This window comes from Oculina patagonica, chromosome 6 (assembly GCF_052425735.1).
Source record: "Oculina patagonica isolate OP01 chromosome 6, crgOcupat, whole genome shotgun sequence".
NCBI classification, from domain to species: Eukaryota; Metazoa; Cnidaria; class Anthozoa; order Scleractinia; family Oculinidae; genus Oculina; species Oculina patagonica.
The window spans coordinates 3,132,407-3,158,643 of record NC_135763.1 but is presented as its reverse complement, the minus strand read 5'-3'; the positions used below and the strand labels follow the sequence as shown (position 1 = coordinate 3,158,643).

Below are 26,237 nucleotides of genomic sequence, written 5' to 3'. Positions count from 1 at the left end.
ATAACGTGCTTATTAGTCACACTCAATTAAATGCAACTTATCAATGCTCTATACGACAGAAACAACAATAAAAATCATCAAAATCCAACATGCAAAGATTAATTCCTACCTCGCTCTTCAGAATTATTGTCTTTTTTGCTTCTCAATTCTTCCATTGCGATCTCTTCGTGTGCTTTCGCCATTTATTAATGGATAAGAGTATCCTCTGTTTCCTGACGTCCTAGAGTATATACATTTTCTGTGTTAACGTTCAAGACTATCACTGAACTGACATACCTGAAACAGCAAAGCTACAGGGTTTTAAAACGATGAAAATCGAATGTAGATCAAACTAGCGACGTTGGCTTCGCAAGCAGTGTGCTAATAATTAATAGGTTTCCTTGGTTTTTTCTTCACTTGTATAACCACGTATGACCATTTATTCGACAGCTGAGCAAACTGGTCAAACTTGAATTGACGTGTCATCTAATATTACCGGAATAATATGATGAAATATTCATTATCCACTAATATTCCTTCGTTGAAGTCTCCGTCCATATTCCTTACAAGTTAGAAGCTCGATCCAAAGCCATATTCGAAAATTCATGATTCGAAAATTCTCTTATCATAAAAGCCAAGGCTATAACAAGATACTACCAATTCACCCCCGAAATCATCATTATTCAATTATTTTCCTTGTAAGCTTAAATTTGAATGATCATTTGCATGTATTATATTTATCAGGCAACTTTATTTACTAGCCACTTCTACTTCAGCTAGGGCAAAGATAGTTAAACAAGGTGATTATGGAAGTCGTTCCGTAAAATAGACCAGTTTGGCAAAAGGCCTTATCACGGTTTGCGACGCAATTTTGACGGTCGACTGACGGGTAGGCAAAACGGGTAGAAATTACAGTGCTTATATGGGAATCCGACGGCAAATATCTTTTACAAAAACTTGAATTCTGGACAACTTATGAATTGTAAATTAAGATACTCGGCAAAAGCTTTTATTCGCCCAGTTTGAAGGATGTGTCTGGGCTTGAAAGCGTTCAGTAACGTTTTTAATTTCCTATACATTTGTCTAAAGTTGTCATCTTAAAAAAGTTTGAAATTTTAATTTGTGTAAAAAGGAAAGTCGAGGAAATAAAATTATGTTTTGTTACGTTGTGTTCATCATCGGAGACCCAGGGTTAGTCGTGGCGAGGAAAACGCGAAACTGCGGAAAAAAGTTTGGCATAAGTTGGAGCACGGAGTGACACATCAGCCTGATTAAGATTATGTTATGTTAAACGTAAAACGGCGTTTTAGTTGTTTTGACACCTATAGTAAAATTTTGGCGGCTATTTCTAACTGCTTAAATTCGATTCGTTTCTGTTTTAAATCGGTACAAAATTAAACGTAGGCACCGTCTCCTGTTTCTTCAGTCTTATTGCAGGGGACGTTAAGGAAGTCACATACTATTCGCAAAGAGTAGGGCACGAAGCTCCCGGTGTTGTGGTCTGGCCGAGGTCTGGCCTTTTTTAATTAATATTGTATGTGTACAGCGCAATTGAACAAAAACATATGAAAAATAAATGTACTATCATAAAAAAAATGTGGCTTTGCGATAAATGAAAGTATATCTCTCAGTCTGTCATTTTGAACTGTTTAAACACTGTAAAAAGAGTTCAGTCAATACGCGTGTCAATATTATTGGCCACTTCATTTACCTGTGTCGGTCGGAACGCTTTATTGAACGAGGCGTACATGTAACACAATAAGCACTTTTGTTATTCAATGAGATGCAAAAAAGTGGCCGGGTATTCTGAAGACCACAAGTATCCATTTTATTCTTTGTCTGTCTAGCGCGTGGAAAAAAAAAAGAGAGTGGGAAATGGCCGCGCAAAAACTGGAAGCAGTCCACCTGCCATTTTCCCACTCGGATTCACTCGCGCTTCTTCAGTTCGCTTCACGCAGACTGCCCGTCGTCTAACATGAAAGCTTGAACATGCTTGAACAGTCTTTCCCTGAAAATTCTTTCCATGGGCAATTCTAAGTGTAAACTCTGTGAGCCTTCTCAGTTAACTCCTTTACTTTTTTAACATGGTTTGATGACTTTTAAATGGAGATAACCCTTTTGCCGCTAAACACGAGCGTTTTGTTTCCTCATTAAATATTCTACTCAGAGGAGACGAGCATAATTATTCATTGTTTTAAAACAGAAACAAAAGCCATTAATCGTGTTTATATTAAACTTTAAGACCCTGGATATCAAGGAGTGGAAGCGATCAGTTACAACTTGGGACGAAGTGAGAAGTTCAAATGAAATTGTTTGAATTTATGTACTGTATAAGATGCACACAAAATATAATAACCGCTTCAAAAATAAATAATCACCAAAAATTTCTACGTTACAACATAGTTATGGCTATAAGAATAAACTGAATAAACATCTGCTTAAATTTAAGGCTGTAGGCTATGGCTATGACTATGGGCTATGAACTGAAACAGACAATAAACATTATTTACCTCTCGGAGGGTGTTGCGACTTGCAAGACACCTCAGCGCGCGGAGTGAAAAGTGTGCACAGGATTATTGCGTGACGCAAACGGAATGCTAAAAAAGGCTCTGCGGGACTCAACCTCGTTCCGGAGAAGGAGGAGAGTGGACCCTGGGAACGATATAGGGTCGATTGCCGGTGGGACTCTGGACAATACGCAGTGACGTCACCGACTCGCCAAGAGAGATCATTCGCTCCTACACAAAGATAATAATATAAGACAAATTTTGACTAATTGCCTTGATAGAAGCCTGTTCCAAGCATTCGGTTACCTTTCCCTCTATTTAGCGTTTAAACTGTAGATTTTGGTACCAATACAGCTGTATCTCGACAAAATGCGTTTTAACCTAAGTGAACGTGATCCTAATTTTATAGCAGCAAGCATAAAACTAAAGCTATATTACAAGGTAGCATAAATATTTGCGTAGGTTAGCTAACTTCTAATTACAATATAAAAAGTTCATTACTCGATGGTTACGGAAACAAGATTTCCGCAGTTCTTTGATCCGTACGCTCACGTACTTACTCTAAAACAACACAAAAGCACTAAATCAATAACAAAGGTTATTTCCTTAAACGAGTTCAACAAAAATCATCTCTCACTTTAACATTGGAGCGCTGAAAACGTTGCAGAAATAGTTTTATTCTCTTTGAAAAAATAACCAATATTACCAATTACTGCAAGGTCAACTAAACTAGACTAGATTTGAATAGTAGTTTAACAAGGCAAATTATGTTACCGACCAACGCAATGCGTCGAGTACCAAAGAATATTTCCTGGCTTTAGAAATTGACCTGGAAACGTTAGAATGACAAAGTCAACTTTGTTTGTCGGTATTACAAGCTTCAACTAACATTAAATGACTAACTCAACGAAACACTCAAAGCTTGACGTTCACAAAAATATACTCCAACAGCAATATAAAGGCCTATAAGGACACGTTGTCTGTGACCTTCAGACCTTTTGTCCCCTTTCCCTCTTCCAACTCGTTTCTCAGCTTCCATCTAGAGAAATTTACTTTTGCGGCAAAGCGCCCGTGATATAGGCAATATACCCTGCGATGGACTAGCATCCCATCCAGGGGGGAATAGGAATATTCCTAGCTGCTTAATGCTATCGAAACCGGGATAAGCTCAGGCAGTATGCACCACTTGGCTCGAGGCTGCCCTTTATTACTTTATTATTATTTGAATGTTACAAAATTAAGCTCAAGCGTTTATCTTAAGACATCATTCGTGTATATTTACACTGATGAAGGGTTTATCCCCGAAACTTTTGTTTTGTACAACATTTAAAGTACTCCGAAAATACTATTTAATAGTTTGCAACGTCGACAAGTGAACTGAACTATGCGAAAAGTGCTGAATTTGCAGTCAGGGATAGGCATAATTAACAAAATGTAAACTGGTCTGACAATATACAACGTTTTTTATTAAGTTTTATTGTAAACGTTGTATATTACGTTCAGTACTTCAGTCAGTGTCAGACCAGTTTAAATATTGTTATGAACTGAATTAGAAACTGTGTTTCAAATTTTATCTCAAAGAGATGATGTATAATTACGACAATTAAATCGCCATTTATTTATGTTCTGATGACCCCAATGCTGGCCAGGAATTTGTCTTCTTCAACTTTGTCGTGCAGTTCTTTCGAATCAATTCTTTTACTTCGCTGAGCTCTTCCTCGACATAACTGTCCATGTCTTCTAACCCATCTCTTAGTTTCTCTGCATCCGTCTTCATACTTTCAATTCTTTCATGGAATTCACCACTCTTGTCAGATGTGTAGTTTCCAATCTCTGACAGTTCATCACTTATTTTTGTCAACTGTGCGATGTTACTCTGACTAGACCAATCAATCAACCAGTGTTTTTCGTAACTCTTATCGAACTGCAGTGTCGACAATCTCGAGTTTAAATTTAAATTTGCTTTGGCCGGGAATATTAGTCTTTGAAACAAGTCCCTAATGCTCTGAAAACCTCTTTTTAGCCGATGCTTGTGCTGGTGCTGGCTAGATGCTGTGAGTTGAAGTTCACATTCTGTGCTATCAATAAGTTTCTCAGTTTTTTCAACCTGTTTATGCGTTTCTAGACAGAAGTTCTTCATTTTCTCCAGGATCGTCTTGATAAGTTCCCGTTCCTTTCGGATCAATTCTTTTACTTCGCTGAGCTCTTTCTCGACATAACTGCCCATGTCATTTAACTCGTTTCTTTGTTTCTCCACATCCACCTTCATACTTTCCATTTTTTTGTGTAATTCACCACTCTTGTCAGATGTGTATTTTCCAATCTCTGCCAGTTCATCGCTTATTTTTGTCAACAGTTCTGTGTTAGTAGGCCAGTGTCCTTTGTTGTAACTCTCATCTTTCTCGACCAGTGACCTCAAGTTTGCTTTAGCTAAGACAGGACTGCTCATCGTTAACTCGTTCGTTGTCTGTCCTAGAAACAAGTCCCTAATGCTCTCAAAACCTCTTACTAGCTTCTTCCCCAAACCTCGGCGGCTAGATGCTGTGTATTCAAGCTCACACTCTGCACTTCTCATAAGTTCGTTAGACTTTTCCACCTGTTTATGCGTTTCTAGTTCGAAGTTCTTAATTTTCTCCAGGATCGTCATGATCAGTTCCCGTTCCCTTTGATATTCGTTTTGTCCTGCTGTTGTTGAGGGAACATGGCACGTGTCGCTGGATCGCATCTGAGATAAGAAAGGAAACATTTTTTTTCTTTATAATATTTCCACTCCATTGCCTTTATTATCCAGCACTAAGGCCTAGTTCAGACGACGTGCTTCTGCCGTGCCGAACTAAATTCAGGAATTAAGTTCAACAAAAGCGCGGCAGAGGCACGGCGTTTGAATCAAACTTTTCAATTGAGTTCGGCAAAGCAATGCAATTTAGTTCGACACGCCATGCCTTGCTACACGACTCTGGCACGGCAGCGATTCAAACGTCGTGCTTTTGCCGCACCAAACCAAATTCATAAATTATATAAATGTAGTTTAGCGGGATTACGTTCCCGCCAGGAGTTACGAGGAGACCCGAGAATAATTCTCCTTTACGGAGTTTGCGCACAAACTCGTCCGCATGGTCTTCTCCGTTTTCAGCCGCCATTTTGAAAAAACATGGCGGCCAGTCAAAGGAATACATATGAAATTCTCTCTGCTAAAAAGCACGTCGAGGATGTTTCATTCAACGAAGTAGATGACACTTTTGAGAGGGAGCAAGGCAAGAAGAAGCTAGAGAGGCTGAATCTGAAATAAGCAAGTTTTCGGAAACTAGTCGGTCAAAGAAACAAACATTCGCCGTACTTGCAAAAAGAAAAGTTTTTTTCTGTTACTTTTCCTTGCGTCTTTTTCTTGAGTCTTGCAATGACTTTAAATGTAGGAGTTTTTGCAGCAATTTGGAAAACGGCGCCATTTTTGTTGGATCACCGCTGACTTATTGTTAGGTAGCTTCAGTACTCCTGAATTTGGTACGACTCTGGCACGACGTCTGAATCAGAGTCGTGCTTCTGCCGTACTACAGTCGAACCTAATTGCAATTCAGTTCGACACGGCAGAAGCACGACGTCTGAACTAGGCCTAAGTTGGCGTAATACAGAACGATACAGAGTTAGTAAGTAAATTTATTGTAAGTAAAATTAAACTTAGTATAAGTATGCAAGGAAAGTCTCTGTAATAAGTGCGAGTCATTGTCTTTTTGATGTAAATTATTGTATCGTTACTAATGTAAGCATGTATAGCGCATTGTAAGTTATTGTACTTTAAGTTTTTTTTGTGTCTTTGTGTTGCAATAAAAAAAAACTAAGTTAGCGTAGCACACAGAATTGATAACGGTGACTCAGTGAGTTTATCTCATTTATTAAAATTGTTTATCATACTATGTAATGCATGCAGATTTTGAATTTTACACAATCTTGGGTATTTTCATTGTTGTCTTGTAAATAGGTGGAAATTTCTTTTGCATTGCACCAGTGTAAGTCGATAGGCGACAAACACTTAATATTGCCTACTGTTGATTAATGTATACTTAATTCGCAATAAGCATGTTTTATCATTTTACAACTCTTGGATCAGTCAGTTTCCTTTTGTTATATAGCCGAGTGTCACAAAGGTTAAAAAGTTAAAGCTGAACTAGAAATTTGGTTTCTAACTTTTCTTGACAGAAACCTATCTGCAAAAACTCCTTTATCTGAAATTAAACCATGTTTTAGTCTTCTTTAAATTTGTCGTCTTTATGCATTTTACAATGTTGTCTTATCACATCTATAACTTCGCTGAACTCTTTCTCAACATAACTATCCATTTCTTTTAACCCATCGCAATGTTTCTTCATATCCGTCTTCAAACATTCCAGTCTTTTAAGAAATCTGCCGCTCATGTCAGCCGTATATTCTTCAATCTCTTGCAAATTATTACTTATTTTTGTCAAAAGTTCGGTGTTCGTAGGCCAATGTCCTTTGTGATCCATCTCATCTTTCGTGCAAAGATCCTTCAAATTTCTTCTCGTTAAGCGAGGACTTTCGTCCACCTCTAGTGGCGTTCGAAACAAGTCCTTAACGCTTTCAAAACTGTATTTTAACCGATTAAATAAACGTCGGCGGTTTGATTGTGAGTGATGGAGCCCAAATTCCGCGCTTCTTATAACGTCGTAAGCTTCTTCGACCTGTTTTACTGTTTGCGTTTTAAAGTTTTCAATTCTATTCAAGATTGTCATGATCATGAGTTCTCTTTCCATTTCCCGTTCGTTTTTTCCTGCAGTAGTAGGTTGGACATGGAACGTGTCGCTGGATCGCAACTGGGATTAGAAGGAAAACAAATTTTGGATTATATCTGTCATATCTATGTTCAACCCAGATATGGCTGATAAAGAAAGCAGTTTTGTCTGAATTTTCTTCAAAATGTCAACTTTTAGGGGTGTCGAAAGGTAATTAAAATCGAGACCTTCAATAATTTTATTTTTTCCCTGAACACTTCCAGCTGAGCTGAGGCAACCCTGCCAGACTATTTGAACAAGTGTAATACTGATGTTCAAGCAGCTCTTAATTAATAAATCGATGTTGAAGTGGCGCCACAAGTGATTCAAAAACTAGTTAGCAAAAGAAGGCAAAAGAAAATTTTGAAATTTTCCTTAATATTATCAAATTATCAAGTGCCGTTTGCGAAACATTTACTCACTCCTTGAAATGGATAAAAACGCTTATTGGCCCGTGGCCCGGCCGGGTTCAATTCCGGTCCGCCACCATAGTGGGTTCAGTTTGTTGTTGGTTCTCGTCCTTACTCCGAGGTTTAATCGCCGGGTTGTCCGGTTTTTCTGCCTCTACAAATACCGAGACTTCTATATTCCAATTCGATCTTGGATGCACGTACCTCTTAACGAGCTCATGAGCTCTTTTGTGTAACGTGGGTAAATATATAAATTATAATTATTCTTCTGTACACTGTTTACTTGACGGTAACGTAATTTTGATAGTCGGTCTTGTGTCAATATTGTACTTGCGCAACTGTCCGTGTTTGGTATTCTATTTAAATATAAAATATTCTAACCTTGGCCAACACTCTGATTCCCACGTGTCCCATGGCTATGTAAGGGAACAGTGACTTCTCATTTGGGGTGTATTCCATAAGTATCTCGTCCTGAGTGATCTGTCTTCCATTTAAAGAGAAAACCACTGGAATCTTGCCATTTGCTGCCAACTCAAACTTGACAGTACAACCAATTACATCTCCTCTGTATGCCATAGCATCTAAGGAATAATGAAATGAGTTCAAGTCTTAATTCCTCTAAGAGGGTAGGGTAGGGTAGGGTAGGGTAGAGTAGACCGGTAGGGTAGGGTAGAGTAGACCGGTAGGGTAGGGTAGGGTAGGGTAGGTTAGGGTAAGGTAGGGCAGGGTAGGATAGGATAGGGTAGGGTAGGGTAGGGTAGGGTAGGGTAGGGTAGGGTAGGATAGGGTAGGGTAGATCGGTAGGTAGAACGTAAGGTAGAAAGGTAGAGAACGTAAGGTAGGGTAGGGTAAGGAAGGAAAAGGTAAGGTACTGCGTGGTGAGGTGAGATCAGGAAAGCCTTGCATTACCTTACCATACAATTCCATAAATTATCAATGCAGGGAAATGACACTCACCATAAAGTAAGGTGAATTGAGGTCGGGTAGAACTGGTCTAATTTTAACAATCCGGAGAACGTAATGATTGATCATTGGCTAGTCCCCTAGATAACATCCTAGTCTCTCCCGGGTTATCCCCCCCCCCCCCCTCTAGCATTTACCTACACGTTACTTTAACAGGTCGTCAGTATAGGATTGTAAAGTGCTTTCCTTAAGACCTCATGTTAAACCTGGACAATTGCTGCTCTTAAATTTTCGAACTCACTCTCTGGCTATTTGTAATATTCTCTTGTATATATGGGCTCAGAAAAATCAAATAAAGTTTTCACTAACGAAAATTTACTCCATGCACGAAGAGGATAAAGTAAGGGCCTGTTTACAAGTAGGTAGGGTAACCCTAGTGCTAGGGTTACCCTAGCAAGAGGGTTAGAAGATAACCCGGGTTTACAAGCGAAAATTCGCAGGTAGGGTAACCCTACTACCCGGGTCAACTTACACCGGTTACGCTTCAGTTAACCTAGTAAAATTTTGTCGTAAGAAGCTGTTATTCGAAAATAATTCCGTTCCAGTGCAAAAATACGACAAATTGTGAAAGAACACGATGTTTTTTGGTCACAATTCGCTGTTTTTGTCGGTATTTTTAAACATATTTAGCTTCTTGGAGCCAAAATAAAGTTGTCCCGGGTAGGCGAGTTATCCCTAGCAGAGCGTTTACAAGGCGCTAGGGTTACCCTGGCGCTAGGGTAACCCTAGCACTCAGCTAGGGTTACCCTAGGGCTAGGGTAACCCTAGCTGCCTTGTAAATACGTCGATGAAAAAAAGAAGAAATGTGGGAGCGCTAGGGTAACCCTCCTGCTAGGGTAACCCTAGCACTAGGGTTACCCTACCTGCTTGTAAACAGGCCCTAAGTAGTAAGTAAACATCATAAAGCGGTTTTCACTTGGGTATCGAACGTAATTCACGTTTGCTTTGGTTTTGCGTTACTACGCTTTTTGATTGGTTTAAAAACCCGCGCCACGTTCTTAACCAATCAGGATTAAAATAAAAACCAATCCATTATCGTGTCTCGCTCGCGCACGTTTTCCCGCGCTTTGTGCTGGTACATGTATTTGCTTCGAGTTTTAGACTGGTTCTCTGGACTGTCTGTGTTCATTGTGATTGGCCAGAGTGATAACTTTGGTTTTATGATTTTGATTTAACGACACTCGATAGAAAACTGCTCTACCTTTTTTCATGGATTTGGAGAAAGAGGTCCTTACCGTCGTAGTCCTTTCCATCTTCGGAATTGATGAATATTTTGCCGTCATCAATGTGGTATCCCACGGTCCCATCCAGCCATCCTGGCATGGCATGATTGCCATAATTTTTCCCAACAACACCCACACCTAACAACCGCCGCTCTGCTGTTTCTTGAATCAGAACCTATTTGTAGGGAGGGCAGGAAGCTTTAATTAAGAAATTGTCTTTACGACTAGTACAAACGAGGCCACATGAAATTAGTCATTCAATCTTATGAAAGTCCAACGCCTTCCAGTTCTAACAGCGACAGTGACAACGTCAGCATTGTCGTCGCCGCCGCCGTCGTCGTTGTATTCGTTTAAGTCCTCTGTAGAAGAAGTAGTGGCTTATGTTAAAGGTCGTTAATCACAAAAGAAGAAAAGGCCTCCGTTAAACAAAAACCACAAATGTCCAAAAAACTTTATTCTTTTCAAGATTTCCAGACAGCTTCCATGGCTTAAACGAGTGACGATCAACTGTATTTAAAAGCTCGAATTTCCACTACGCATTACAAATCGTAAAAATACTGTTTGTTTGTTTGTTTGTTTGTTTGTTTGTGACACTTAAATAGAAAACCTACCTCAAAATGAGGAGATTCTGGAGAGAAGGGAAACAGATATCTTGCTCCATGATTATCAGACGGGTCATCTTTACATGTGGAACAGTACTCGCTTCCTTCACAAATCAAAAGACATTCTTCGATTCTTATTCCTTTGCTTTGCCAGGCCTGATCAGTATAAAGAAGTTTCTATTAGTGTAGCCAAAGTGGTCTAGGATGTAAGGGAAGTAAGATACACATCTTATCAACCGAGCACAAGAGTCGCTCTGGGAGAATATTCGCTTCATGTCTTCACAATACCGATCGAGTCCAGCCTGGTCTCTACAGAAAAGACCTTGGGACGATAACCTTCAAGCATAATGCCTAGCAAGCTTGACTTTATGATCACAAAAGAGTAATGAAAACTCTTGTTTGGTTATAATTGACAAATTTTAAGCTATAAAATATCCACGTCGAACAGGCAGCCTAGACTAGAAGCAGTCCCTATTCTTTCGCAGAGTTCGTCAAGCGTGCGAAAAAATAAATGACCATAGAACGTGATTTTTTTTTTCGTTTCACGCTGGAAGGTAACTTTTTTTTTGCACGATCGACGGACTATGCGAAAAATAGGGACTACTCGTAGTCTACAGGCAGACATATGCATATCTTCGCGCACTCAACTCTTTCATCATTCTCGTTCCCAGAGCCGCCTGTTTCTCTTAGCCGGCGAGGCCTTCGCACGAGAAACACCTGATTCTTGTGATAAGGCCTCATTACATGGCCAAGAGGTACAGGCGGCCCTGAGGACGCAAGTTTCCTTTTAATTCCCGCTGGAGAGAAGTTAGAGACTGGACCCTTAAATTCCAAACTGATGACGTAGTCTTCCAGAGATTTGCGTGATTTTAAAAGACTGATTGGGTGTCGCTGGGCTTTGAATTCTTACGCGCAGGTCATGAGCATGGATTTTTTTAGTTCAAGTGAGCGGAGAAAGAATTAGGCGCCCGAAGAAGGACTTCTGCTAACTCAGCTAAATAAATAAGGTAGCGGCGCCAAAATAGCTAACATTTCAGCCTAAAAATCTAGTTGAAACCTTTGGTCCAGTAGGAAAGGCACCGTCATCAAACGCATGCGTGGTAAATGTTCTGTGAGCAATCTGATTGGCCATTTGTCGGTTTCTCTCAGTTTCTTGAAGAACGTGGTCCATCTTTCTTTCATCTGAATTACAAAAAAGAAGTAGAGAAATTGCTCACTATGACTGTCTGCAAAAGGGTTGTATGCAAAAGTTTAGACTCGTTCACTATTTGCGAACTGGATTTTATTTCCGAACCGTTTCTTTTTTTTTTTTCATGTATACAATGCTCTTTTTTATGTTTGTGTTTTATTTTTCTTTCGCAAGTCTCTCATGTTCTTTAGGTATTTAAGATTTATACTATTTCTCTTGTATAGGGGGTAAAAAGTTAAAATTTTCGATACAGTAAAAGTCATAAGATGTAACTGCATTTTCCAGGCCTAAGTAGCTAATACATTTGTATACATAATTAATAATTGCTACTAAATTATGTTTATCTGTGAGAGGAAATGAGTAGCCGTACTTTGCAAAATATGTCAGTTGAAGATTTTCAACTACAGCGTCCAGCGATTTGCTCTGGCAATAAAACAAAAAGAGAAATTAACTATTAACGAACGTTTGGGATTTATTTAAGGTACGTATTTAAAATAGGAGTAAAAGAGGGGGAATTTGTCTTCTGTGATGTGTGATGGATTATTCATGACTTTACATAGAGACTGTCGACATTGAGATGGGTTGATTATCCCTGTTACCAAGCGTTAAAAGGGGATGTACATGCATGTATGCAATATACGATTTTGCCTACGTGCTTTGTTAGCCATACAAAATTATATGTCTGATAAGTCAACTTGATAGCATGCTTTTACATGTATTTTACTTAATAGTGGATCATAAGTAAGCACTTTAGCGATTGTTGCAAGTGTAATTTTTTTCAAGCTTCAGTAAATGAGTGGTGCATGAATGAATTGTTAAGCACATCACTCTTGTCAGGCGTTTTGATTATTTGTTCAGATAGAAAAATCGTGAATGAACAGAATACCAATATAAATTCAGCTGACACCAAATCAGACAAGAACTTCGATATTAACCCTTGTAATGCTAAATCCGGATTTTTCCGGGTTTTGGAGGACTGGTCACTCAACCACTTATGACGTCATCAGTTTGCATGTCAAGAAATTCTTGCGATATGCAACTAATACAGGTTGGATAGATCTTTCCACACGACTGTTTATTTTGAATATCGACTCCATTTTGACAGAATTAATCGAAAAAACAAACCTGTTCACGGAAAATAGAGACTGCAAACTGATCCTGACCGCGAAAGCGGTAAAAAATAAACAAAATGGATAAGTAAGTTATAGATCAATTTTTTATTTATAAGCTTTATCCATTTTGTTTATTTCTGACCGCTTACGCTGTCAGTATCAGTTTGCCGTCTATGTTTTCCGTTTTAACTAAGTTACTGATCCAGGTCTTCAAGAGATCCGTCAGCACTCATCGGTTTGTCGCTGTGATATTGCAGATTGTTATTATAGTTGCTTTCTGTTTGCACTGAGATCGAGGGACCACCAATCAGTTTCTTACTTTCTTTACTTCATTTCCCAAACTAGATATTTACCATCCCCACGCAGGACGCGTTTGACATTGCTGATCTTAGCAGTATACGGGACGCGTGTCGCTCGTAGCATAGCGTATTAAAGCTCATGGCGCGAAGCGTGATTTGGGTGTAAAAGATGCGTGATTTGGGTGTAAAAGAAGTGTGATTTGGGTATAAAAGAAGCGTGATTTGGGTGCAAAAGAAGCGTGATTTGGGTGTAAAAGCCATAGCTCGACATGAGTCTCCCTGTAGCCCAGAAATTAGAGCATCCAACCGCTGTGCGGAAGGTCATGGGTTCAATTACAGAACTAGAATTGCATCGTTCTCGATAATTCATCCTGTCTACTGTTAGTGTTATTTTCAGCTACAGATTAAAGTTGCCAAATCCATGCAGTGGGAGATTTTTGTCTCAACTTCATCAAGCTAAATCATCTTGGGCAAAAACTAGGGAATACTATACTTACTCGGTCGTTTCTCTTCGTGTTCCTGAGCGGGTGTCCGGCATTGCAACAAGTACATTTCCACCAAAGCCACCGAATGCACAGAAATAAGTTTGATATCAGGTTAAGGGGAACTGGTATTGGATGATAAGTACTGTACGTTTGGATCGTGATGGCTTTCTTGAACGACCATTCCTTCAAAGCATTGTCCTTCAAAAAAAGAGAAGAAAATGTAAAAAGCAACATGGTTTTAGTCCTTTTAGATGGTCAATGCTGTCTAGGGGTAATGAGTTGAAATGTCGAATATTTGTTTTCTGTTGCAATTGGTACAAACACTTGGCTTATGTAAAAAGGCCTAAACCTGTAAACTTTTTAACGTATATAACATCACATAATGGTTTACCTAAATAGTTACATCCTTTAACTTTGTACTATGGAAGGAGTTGTTACGTTCGTAGAAGATCGTCACTTTGAGAAAGATATCATTTTTTGACGGTCCCATGGTTTATTTTACTAACTAGATTTAGGATGCAGCAACGTGTTATACCTCAACTCGTTGGTATGTGTTAGAGAGCAGTGCTATCATCATGTTGACGAGCAGAATGACTCCCATGACAAGGAAAGCTCCATACAGAAAGTGGACAAGTGTCACTGAAGGACTGTCAACTGAGTCCAAAGGATCTAGTTCAGCTATACCCAGCAGAGACCAGCAAAGATGTTTTACCATCGACCACCAACTTCGAGTAAAAACAAAATGTTAGAATTAAATCAGTTTATAACAGCACTCATTTAATATCACGTTTTTGCCTTAGTTGACGTCTCTAATGTAACACGAAGGATATGGGAGCAGTTTGTCGGCTATTTTTTAAACTTTCTTTGCATTCCCACTGCGAGAATGTAATTTGAAATAACAAGCCAAAACACGCTTCTTTTACGGCCCAATCACGCAACTTGACACAGATACCACGCTGCCTTTACACCCAAATCATGATGACGCTTTTTGACACCCAAAATCACGTTTCTTTAACACCTAAAGCACGCTTCTTTTGCACCCAAATCATCTTCTTTTATACAGAAATCAGGCTTTTATTACACCCAAATCACGCTTATTTTACACCCAAAACAAACTTTTTTTGCACTCAAATCACGCTTCTTTTGTACCAAAATCACGTTTCTTTTACACCCAAATCACGCTTCTTTTGTACCAAAATCACGTTTCTTTTAAACCCAAATCACGCTTCTTTTACACCAAAATCACGCTTCTTTTACATCCAAATCACACTTCTTTTACACCCAAATCACGCTTCTTTTACATCCAAATCACACTTCTTTTACACCCAAATCACGCTTCTTTTAAACCCAAATCACACTTCTTTTACACCCAAATCACACTTCTTTTACATCCAAATCACACTTCTTTTACACCCAAATCACGCTTCTTTTAAACCCAAATCACGCTTCTTTTACACACCCAAATCACGCTTCTTTTACACCCAAATCACGCTTCTTTTACACCCAAGTCAAGCTTCTTTTGTACCGAAACCACGCTTCTTTCGCACCCAAATTACGCTTCTTTTGAACCCAAATCACGCTTCTTTTACACCCAAATCACCTTTTTTTCACCAAAATGAAGCTTTTTACAGAAATCACGCTTCAATAACACAGATCCTTTTCACCTAAATCATGTATCTTTTCTATTTGGGGGTGTTTGTTTGTAAGTAAAGAACAACTGATTTAAACTCACCAGGCTAGACCAGATGTTTGACAAGCACTGCAACAGAAAACAGAAAACAAAATAAGGGATTTTAATTATAAGGTAGGTATTTTTGGTGTCTTACAAGCAATTTATTCTATTTTAGTCTGTTGCTTTTCTTGATTTTTCTTCGCGGAACGATAAATTCACTTTGAGATAGCGTTGAAGGGTTTGGATGATTTATGTAAATAGCCAACAAGTCAGTCTTTCTCTAGTCGGGATATGTCAAATTCCCAATACTGCTTTCTGCGGCAGTCTTCTGCAGTGCCCTCTGCAAGCACAAATTAAAGTGCCATACACATCGACAAAGCAAAGATAAAACTAATTTATTTTATTTAACTTCCATACTCACGACTTTTCGCCGCTGATCTCTAGTAGAAATGATCTTTCAGCCATGTACACCTTTGTGATGGCGATAGAAAAAGCCAGAATAGTTGCAAGAAACTGCCAAAATATCGTGACCACGTCACCAATGATGTGAAACAGTGCGATTTGAATGGGACCAACTTTCTTTACAGTCTCCATCACGTGACCGAATGCTCGGAGCGTAAGGAACATGGTGTTGAGACCGTACAGATAACCAGCGATGACGAGGGCTCTATTGTTGATAATCGATTCAGACTCGATCCAAGTGACAATCCTTAGCAGAAACGTCACCATGTAGACCAGTTGGGTAACAAGGTCCAAAATGTTCCATCGATCACTAGAAATAAATGAACTGAATGTTATATTTGTCCCGGTTATTTTAATGGAAAACAACGTTTCTTCATATTCATTCATATAATTCATATTATAAAAATTGACTTTAAACAACGTACTTTTACGGTTTCGAGGCCACCATCTTTTAACTACGCAGTGAGTTGTGGGATTGATGGCGTTTCACGGCTCCTCGACTGATGTTCTCCCCGTCCATTTTGGTTTGCAACCGTGACAAGGCGGCCATTTTGATGGACAAAACAATGAATTTTTTTTAGCAGGATCTGCATGATAAAAGAGTTTAGTTCCCAGAGGAGGGAAACGCTTTGTACTTGTTCATTAGCAATTGGCTACCGTGACGTCAGTTGCAAACCAGCAATAGGCTTGATTAGGAAACATTTATTTATTCATTATTTGTTTTTTTTACCATCAAAATCGATACGTCTGACATTATTCTAATATATTTATATCATAATATTGTATTTTGATTTTTTTACACCATTACACATAACGACAAAAAACATTAACAACCACAGTACATGTACCTGAGATACTTGTTACACAGCTTGAGCACAAATATGGCCGCTTTTCTTTTCTTGTCGGTGATTTCGTGCTCCGTTTCTTCCTGACTTTCAGCACAGCGTTCGTACTTTGTTCCCTTATGCTTAGTTCCAGTCTCTTTTTCCTGTCCTCCAAGGAGCTGTTGAAATTCCATCAAAATCCGTCCCATGAAGAAGACGAAAATAGCCCACTCCAGACCGCTGAACGGAATGCTTGATGTCTCAAGACAAAGAGCAAAGTGTAACGCAAGGAGGGCCAGGTAGCTCAGCGTGTCACGAAGAAAAACAAAGTAGGGAGTTGTGAAGTATTCCAGGTAGCTTTCTGTAAACAAACATCAAATAATGGTGTAAACAGATAAACAGAAACAGAGATCATGTTTTATATAAGAAGTGATGATATAACAACCGAAGTTACTTTTATGCGTCAACCTTACAAGAAATACACAGCACTTACCAAACAAATCCTTTCCACGTAATTCTGTAGAAAAAAAAGGAAAAAGACTTTTACGTAGTAATGCTACCTATTTTTAGATTGATTTTGAGAGGTTAAACTCAGCTGCATACCTAAATGAAAGGGGTATATTCTTTTTCCACTGGTTCCCTCTGTGAATCCTTTTTCCCGTCATTTTCTCTCTCGACTTCAATCCTTCTGTCTGTTTTGTTTTACACTCCCTCCCCCCACCCAATCCTCTCTACTTGTAAACAAGAAACCTGACAATACTGGTATGATTATGTATAACAGTGGCGTGATGAAAAATGGTAGGATTGCATTGTGAAGTCAGAATTGGAAGTGAGGATTGTAAACTCAAGCTCAAATCTCGTGGCGATACTGATGCAGAATTACTTTACGAAACCAATGCAAACTGAGCATAATTCACAGCAATAAAGGAGTGTTTGTAACGTACCGTGCATAATTTTCTTTCCAACTTTTTCAGGATATTCATATTCTCCAACATGGATGATGTCGCGTCCATCATTATTGATCCTCTCTAGTTCCCGGATGTTGATATGAGAGCCTATACCGACTGGCACCATTCTCATTCTCTCAGTAACTTTCAGAACTTCATCCTTTACAGACTTTACAGCACCTTTTTCGTACTTTACACATAATTTGTGATCCGTAAAGAAAATCAAGACCTGTCAGAAAAAGGACAAAACTTACTCGACATCCTTAAAACAAGAGATTCTTTAGAGTAGAGGCCCACAGAAGTAAACCAAAATCCCTTTAAGTTTTGTTTATTAGGGAGAAATAGAATTTCATAATTCCTCCAAGACGGAAAATGTTTTCTATAGACTTAGGACAAATTGTACTGCTATGAAAAAAATATATATATATATTCATATTTTGATAAGCAAAGCCTACGAAAAAAAACAAACAGGATAACCCAAATTAGTATACACTAAAACACTGGATAGCGCTTTTGGCGTGCGCTGATCGGCTACTAAAACTCGGAATATCCTTTGTTAGTAAATTTTTACCTCTGGATAATGACATTTTAGCTTCTGATTGGTTCTCCACGCTACGAATCTGGGCCATTATCTTAAGTTGACCAAATATGGAGAAACGATGACGAATTTCCTGTACTGGGATTTTTTTGTGGACGCGAAAAAATATTTTCCTCGTCGCGTTAGTAGCGGACAAAAAAAAAATTCCAGATTCGAGGAAGTTTCGCCCCAAGAAATTCAGAAAATCTTAGAAAAAGCTAAGGGACACTATCAAACACAAAAAGGCCACAAATTTTGGGCTGAAAAGAGCGTGTGTTTAATTCATTCTCAGACGCTCAAATAAAAATAAGCTTACTAGTAAGCTTATAAATCAAACAACATTCATGACTTTCGTAATTATATTGTGAATTAAATCTGAATGTTTACCGTGTTTCAGAATGGCCTGCCAGTCCTGGTGGCCAATTTTTTCTAAACGAGTCGAGGAAATGTCGAAAGAACTGAATGACTGTCTTTTTACACTTCAACGAGAAAGCAAGATGACTTGCGATTGTACGACAAAACTTCTTCAATGAAATCCATTCGTGCCGCCATTGACCAATTTCTTTGCTCTCCGTCGCACTGCAAACTGCAGTTCTTAATAATTGGTGATGCCACTTTTACAGGAGAGAACAAGTGAAGCTGTCCCGAGGTAGCATTAGACCAGTTTTGGTCAAGTAAAATCTGTTAGGATTGCAGCAGTCAAGTTCCAACAACGATCAAACACGGCAAACAAATCGCACGTGGCGGGCAAATCGTTCCTCGTCCGTAGTATTATTTCCACAGTTGTAATGTTCAAATCCACAACCATTTCGGTAATTCCGGTTGAAAAAGTTATAATTTTGACATTATGATGGCGATTATGACTTACTTTAATTTGAAAGAAACGGGCGAGCGCGAGGTCCACGTAAAGGCCTGAGAACGGGTTCCCGAGAAGTGACATTCGGTGACGACACAACATTTCGCGCCAAATCGATAAGCAGGAAGGGGACGCCTGGGTACTAGGCTGATTCAGATTCACAATCGCGCGGCTCGCTTTCGATTTGTATAGCGGTCATGTGACACTTAATTTCCTTTATTTTTATTGGGGCGGAAATAAATGTTATCTTGCATCTTCCGGTTATAGGTTATTTGAGTGTTTGAAAATTTACTAAAACAGTTATTCTTCTCGGACTTGCCGGATATGAGAAAATTGAAATCTTTGAAGGGGCCGAAAAACTAGTCAAAAATCTTTCTTTCAGGCTATATTATCTCTTTGCGGCTCGGTAAATATCCACCCCTAGCCACCTTCACTTCGGTGAATAGTTGTTAAATATAGTCATAAAGGGCAAGCAAATCACCAACCTTTTCAGCATGTCGTCGATCTGAATTGCGTTCGAAAGCTTCACGCACTTTCTTGAGATCTTTATGAAGGGCAGGAATGTTCTTTTGGGTTTCTGCCTCGGTGCCTCTTGTAGGTTGATCCACGGGGTCGTTGAGAACTTCTACGTCATTGAACGTGCGGTCAGAATTAATCTTCTCCAAAAATGAATCCTTGCCATGAATTAAGAGCTGATATTTTACTGGCTGGTTCTTGTACGTGTTCATTACGTCTTTAATGGATTCTTTCATCAGTTCAAAAGCTTCGTTGGCGACCTCAGAGGTTGCGTTCACAACAAAGGTGATCGTTGTCTCTGTAAACAAAGACGTAAGTGAAAGTCCTTCTTGCAAGTAATAGCTTTTCTTGAAAACGTATAGCAGTTGAACGTGAGACTGGCGAAGGAAGGGAAAATGTTTTACTTGCGGGTCATGCAACTTGTCTCCCAGAAAAAAATAAACCGGTTTATACTTTTTTACTTTTCAGAAATCGTATTGTGTATAACCTTGCACTCTATTTTAACAAATTCTGCGTCCAAATTTTAATCACAACAGTAGGTAAAAGATAAAGTCAGCGTCGAGCCTAGTGGCCCATACGGGCTGGAGTTTATCTCGGTTTTTGAAGCATGAGGCGACTGGAAGTATTTCTACTTCCCCTGAATGTGATGCTAGGCCATCGCAGGGTTACTCCCCAGCATTAATTCGCCGCTGGTACCCATTTATTCAACTGCACTAACCATTAGGCCACCGCGCCTCCCACAACCACAAAAGTAAACTTGGAATTCTGATGATTTCGTCGACTAAAACGTACAAAAACTGTTATCTTACTAGTCTTCCTTCAAGAAACAATTGCAATCGTAAATAGACGAAAAATAATATATTATTTCTAAGTAAGTGAAGTTCCAAAAGAAGCTGTCGTGGCAGTCATTGTTTAAAGGTATAAGTTGTTGATTTGTTGAGCCGCTAAGCAACACTTACCTCTGTTTAAGCGCCTTCTTTTGTTGATGCGATGCTTGATATAAAATACTGTGAAAAGGACTGGAAACAACACTATATAAAGCAAACACCAGAGGTTAAGGAAAAACCATTTCCATCGTAAATCCAACCAGGACGATCCCTTCATTCTTCCAAATGTACCCCACCACTTGTTCATCAAGTTGTACATCACAGGATGAGCAAAGAACTACAAAAAATTGATAAATTTGATTTACGATGATGGCTTGTTTCTTTCCATCCATCTCAGACCCTCCGTTAGGAATAGAATGGGTAAAAGATTGAGTTCAGTCTTCAAACACATGTACAGCTGCTGTTTTTGGTATGGTCCTTTATTACAATAATCGATCATATAAAAAGCGGTAAAAGTGTCTTTATTTTTAACTTTTTGCTTTGCTTTTGGGTCTCAGAAACATTTTAAGTTCACTGATACAACTCACAACACTGCATATACCGCATGTAGCGATGTACGGCTAGTTTTAATTTATGCTGAATATAAATTGATGATTATAAGATGACTAAGATTATAGTTTATGTATTAAATAAATTTAATATGTTGCGAATTCCCAGGATGGTTTGAACCAGGGGTCTCCTGAAACACTGTCCTGGATAACGAGGCCATCGTCATAAGTTATAAACCACTCCGCTACTAACGCATTCGCCTCGCAAACTCACGTCTTTTTTCAGTCTACTCGTTGGCTGGCAAACGTGTGGTGTAACTCACTGTTCACATCAGTCCTCATTTTGGACGAAACTGCACATAAAAGCGGTTACCTTCTTTTGCTCCAAAGAAATCCCAGCGTCTATGACGTCATCTAGAGAATCCCCAAATGCACGACGGTCCTCCGTGTGGGATTTTAAAGGATCAAGTAAACAAGTCGTGAACTCATCAACTGAGTTAGCCAGCTTAGTAAACTCATCTTCGTCAGGTCCTTTTTTGTTAGCTAACCGGCGAAGCTCAAAGTTTACCTGCCGATAAATAATATCGTTACATGCTGAACAAAATTGTTCGATTTTTACATGTTTTTACTGGCTCAGCACAACACAGTTTCGGATATAGCTTTAGAATGTTCAGAATACCGCCTAGTTCAAGGAATAGTATTTTAAATCGCGAGGAACTCTTCAGATTCCTACGTAACACAGACAGGGAAGCTCACTAGAAATTGTGCGCTGAACCCCAAGATCATTCATAGAAATAGCGCCTTGTTTGCTATTACGTCTAGTGGCCCTCTGCATTTAAACGTTTATACTTTTGACGGGTACAGGCCTACTTAAAATGCTGTAAAAATAAAATAAAGATGTGGGCATTTGAAACAGAACACACTCATTTGACCAGCATTTCCGTATGTGCAATATGCCGGGAAGTAGTCTCTCCCCCCCCCCCCCCCCCCCCCTCGACCAAGCCATTTTACTCACCTTCATTGCCATCATTAATGCATTGGTGTGACATTTTGTGAGAGCTCTTGGTGTAAGTTTGTCAGTGATATCATCAACATTACCATCCTTTATGGTCTTCATCAGTGCCTCTTCATGATCAAACGCTACGTGATGGCGAATACAGAAAGAGATCAGTTCAACAGAACAACAGTTTACTTTCTGGAGGCATTAATTCAAAAGGCTTGCCAGACATTTACATGGAATTAATTGATTATTTTATTAATCATGTGTGGTTGCCACTTCAGCGAGGTTTTAAGGTGTTTTTACAATGACTGTCAGCATCAGGGGAGGAGGGTGCGAGCGGGACGAGTAAAAATGGTCAATAGCACAATGACATAACGGTCTTATAGTAAAATGTCTCGCTATTTTGTCAAAATATAAAATAGAACCGTTTTGGAGATTTATCTTTTGGCCTTAATCCCTAGTGAGGAATTATACACCTAATAGAAGGAACGGTGACCCTGTGAAAAGCATAAACCATGAACGATAAACAGAATGGGATTCTGGATAGACAGCCTTGGCAACTTAGTAATACTCCTTTTATTGCCTAGTTATTTTCTTTCTTTGAGAGTCATAAAAGCATGATGTGTGCAATTTGTCTTATTATCGTGTTTATAAGGGACCATACGAAACCACGGCGACATTGACGACAACGTCGACTAAAAAATGAATTTATATCTACTTCAGAATCTCGCAATCCTAATTTATTTAGTGCGTCCATTGGTGTCAGAACTCACCTCTATCTAAATTACCAGCGCAGTATTAAATTCAAACGAAAAACATGAAAAATTTGCCTTCGTAGTTCACGTTCTCCAGACTCGCAGAATTTGGTCATTTTACAATGTGGTGTTTGCAGAGGACGACTAAGAAATGTACCAATGTGGATAACGCACGTGCAGAGCTATTGTCAGTACTGCTAATAATCGCCGTTGTGGTTTCGTAAGGTCCCTATTTTGTTACAGACGACGACTATTTTACCGATTTCCCAGTAAACATTTGGGTCGTATCGTTCATGGTCTATGCTTTTCATGGGTCAACGATTCTTCTGCAAACAGGTATATCAACAGAGCTGTTTACCCTGTTCATCAGTTTCAGAAAACCATTATGCGCTTAAATACTCAATACTTGCCTCTAGTACTTTTCTGTCTTTTTTCACGCAAATGCTTTCAAAGCTTTGACACCATCACTCAATTGCAATTAATTTATGCGAGTTTTATTTCATATTTGCAGCAACTTTAAAAATTACTTGATAAGAAACTTATGTCAATGAGAAACTTGCATTTCACAAGCGAGCTTTCGGTTAAAATTAGCTATACAGTAGAATCCCGATTTTTCGAACCCTCGGTTTCTCGAAACTCTCGATTCCCCTTGGATAGTTCTTCTCTGTAATTTTACAACCGATTTCTCGAAGCAATTTTCGTTTCCCTTGGATAGTTCTTCTCTGTAATTTTACAACCGATTTCTCAAAGCAATTTTAATTCGTTTGCCCTTGAGGTTCGAGAAATGGGTATTCTACTGTACTAGTTATAAGAACCAGACATTTAAGCCGTCTAGGTTTTTCTTCCTTTCTCGACAGGTGCATAGATCTATTTAACCTCCGGAAAACCACCTGTTTGTAAATAACCTACTTATCAGTCACACTCAACTAAATGCGCGTAACAAGCAAATTGACCTCGCTTCAATACGACAAAAACAACAATAAAAATAGCCTTAAAAACTCTAAAATCCAACAAGGATTTCTACCTCTCTTTTCCGAACTGTTGTCTTGTTTGTTTCCCAATTCTTCCATTGCGATATCTTCGCGTTCCTCTGCCATCTGTTAACGAACAAGAGTATCTTCTGTGTTAACCCCCTAGAATATCAAACATGCTCAGTTAGAGGGTTTTGTAAACGATGAAGATCGAATCTAGATCGAAAGAAGTGCTTCGTGACGTTCGCTTCGCAAGCAGTGCGCTAATCATAGGTAGGTTTCCTTGGCTTTTTTCTTTCTTGTATGACAATTTATTCCACAGCTGAGCTAACTTGAATAGACGTGTCCAATTTAAAACTGTATTTTTCATAAAGCTATTTTAATAGTACCGGAATAATGGAGTAATTATTATCCTTGCACTAATACTGATGATCCCTTCATTGAAGTCTCCTTCCTTTCAGTACCCCAATAATTCATGATTCGTTTTCGATATTAATGATTCATTTTTTTATTGTTTTGTTAAAAATGTAGACAAACTCCACTCTAAATTGAATTCTTTCTAAAATCTTATCTGCGCGCGAAAAATTACTGGCCAATCAAGATGAGTCATTACAGAAATGGTTTAGTATCTGCTTGAAGTTGAGACGTTTCTGCCATCTGTACAAAGTACTATGCACTGACTGGCTTTTAAACGCGTGTATGATATCTTTGAGTCATTTAAAACAAAAAGACTTTCAGTCATTACGTGTATCAATATTGTTTCTATATGAGCTCTGTAATCTGACAACCCTTGAAGTAGCTTGTGCAAAAAGCGTGACTGTATACCCGAAAGCTGAAATTCTTTCCATGCACTGCATGCAATACTGTCAGCTTTCAATCTTCACATTTTACTCTGTAATGTTTGATGGTTTTAAAAAGTCAAAGTTAATGAAAAGGACCCCTTTGCCGCTAAACACGCGCATTTCGTTTCCTCATTAAATATTCTACTAATATTGCTCATTGAAAACAAAACTATTAATTTGTGTATAAATTAACTTTAAGACCGACGCGTACGACAACAAGGAGTTGAAGCGATCAATTACAAATTAGGGCGAAGTGTGAATTTCAAGTGAAATTGTCTGAATTTACGTTTGCTTTAAAGTATAACATTCATGCGACTTACGCTGGTGACATAAAGGTCACATAACAAAAGTTCGGATCAAACGTAGTTCGAATTCATAAGCTTCATAAATTCAAAAGCTTCAAATCATCGCCTACATAATGCATATAATTGGCTAGCTCAACGTTACGAGAATAAACATCTGATCAGCTAAAACCGACGGTCACAGGTTGTATTATCAGCTGCTATATATCCACATCTATGGGCTATGAACTAAATAAATACAGCAAATATCATTTACCTTTCTTTGACCGTAAGGCAACTTGCAAGACGCACAGTCAGAGACGTCGTCAAAGTGTGCATCGGATTTGCATCACGCAAGCGGAGAGCTAAAACTGTGGGGTCTGGAGGAGTCTGGACTCCACCGGCAGAGTGACGTCAACGAATCACCAACAGAGAACGCCTTCGGATTTCATAAGTGTGTAGAAACATTTCAGTTAGCATTAAATTTTGCTAATCTGCGAGCTTTTTTGTCGGCTTCTTTATCTCACTTGTGCCTACACAAAGGTAAGCCTTGTTGTTTTGTTCCAGGCGTTAGGTTATTTCACCTGTTATTTGGAGGGACGCGCGAAAAGTAGGTTCGATTTTCGCCGCTCTCTCGAGTCCGGTCGTTGTTCCTCTCTGAGAAGAGACGGCTGCACGCGTGACGTGACTGGCCGATCGTGTCTGTAACGTAAATTAAAAATTGAACTGCCGTATTTACTCGAATAAGCGCCGCCCCCGAATAAGCGCCGCAGTCCCGATGAGGCAGATAATCGAAGAATTTCGTATAACTAAAAATAGCACTACAAAGTAACTCTAAAACAGCCTTGGAAATTCCTTTTCGTCAAAAGCAATGTTTCGCAGTTCAAAGTTATTATATTGTGCCGCTCGCCCATTATTATTTTTTCTATCCAAATTTCTGTTTTAACGTTGTGAAGGCCGTGAACTTGTCGGGACAGCAAGCGCAAAATTTCTTTTCCGTAAGAGACGAATACTGACAATCAAAAGTCCCTTCTTTTTGTAACTGTAAAAGTTTAGTCTATATAAGATTGTTTGTGACGTCCAATTTTTAAATAAGCGCCGCACTTCAGGCGCGAAAAATTTAATAAGCGCCGCGGCTCTTATTCGAGTACATACGATGTGTGTCAAGTTACTCGCTGGGCAATTCTTTAAACGCCAGTGAAGTCATAATATAATGAATCTTTAGTGTTTATAACTGCCAAATACGGCAACAACACCGGCAAGTAACCTTATAGACGCACGCCTTCAAATTGTAAACCTTTTCTTCAGACCTTTTACATTTTACCTTGACCGGCACAACAGCATGCCTATTTTAGAGCTTCCGGCCCCAGTAAGACCACACAAGGTAGCATCGATGCTGACCATGCCATTGCGAATCTGAGTTGTACTCTCATTAAAAGTGTTCGCGTTTGTGCTGCTAGCACCATTAACAGTGTTCGCGTTTGTGCTGCTAGCACCATTAACAGTGTTCGCGTTTGTGCTGCTAGCACCGCTATTGGACGTTTCACGAGGCTGGGTATGAAGGACAGTCGGGTGCTTCCTTGGACAGCTAGTGAATTTGCAGGAT

At 39.1% G+C, this 26,237-nt stretch overlaps 1 protein-coding gene across 5 annotated transcripts in view; it reads right to left on the bottom strand.

Moving 5' to 3' along the window:
- LOC144656151 (uncharacterized) overlaps window positions 1-24,942 on the bottom strand; it is a 45,536-nt gene extending 20,594 nt beyond the window's left edge. The window contains exons 1-19 of one of the 5 annotated variants that reach the window (XM_078516377.1): window positions 24,909-24,942; window positions 23,562-23,634; window positions 21,798-21,922; window positions 21,156-21,350; window positions 20,367-20,571; window positions 19,377-19,705; window positions 17,456-17,687; window positions 17,005-17,028; window positions 16,536-16,872; window positions 15,647-15,997; window positions 15,286-15,312; window positions 14,089-14,278; window positions 13,566-13,751; window positions 12,005-12,080; window positions 11,526-11,653; window positions 10,478-10,624; window positions 9,879-10,041; window positions 8,062-8,261; window positions 2,329-5,211 (exon numbers count right to left, since the gene is read on the bottom strand). In XM_078516377.1, the coding sequence (XP_078372503.1) occupies window positions 4,102-5,211; window positions 8,062-8,261; window positions 9,879-10,041; window positions 10,478-10,624; window positions 11,526-11,653; window positions 12,005-12,080; window positions 13,566-13,751; window positions 14,089-14,278; window positions 15,286-15,312; window positions 15,647-15,997; window positions 16,536-16,872; window positions 17,005-17,028; window positions 17,456-17,687; window positions 19,377-19,705; window positions 20,367-20,571; window positions 21,156-21,350; window positions 21,798-21,922; window positions 23,562-23,634 (4,098 nt within the window). In that variant the 5' untranslated portion in view covers window positions 24,909-24,942 and the 3' untranslated portion in view covers window positions 2,329-4,101. Of the gene's footprint in view, window positions 1-109; window positions 221-2,328; window positions 5,212-8,061; window positions 8,262-9,878; window positions 10,042-10,477; window positions 10,625-11,525; window positions 11,654-12,004; window positions 12,081-13,565; window positions 13,752-14,088; window positions 14,279-15,285; window positions 15,313-15,646; window positions 15,998-16,535; window positions 16,873-17,004; window positions 17,029-17,455; window positions 17,688-19,376; window positions 19,706-20,366; window positions 20,572-21,155; window positions 21,351-21,797; window positions 21,923-23,561; window positions 23,635-24,908 lie in introns of those variants that run through there. The other 4 variants (XM_078516381.1, XM_078516379.1, XM_078516378.1 and 1 more) reach the window with 4 other exon arrangements.
- Between the last annotated feature and the right edge of the window lie 1,295 nt (window positions 24,943-26,237).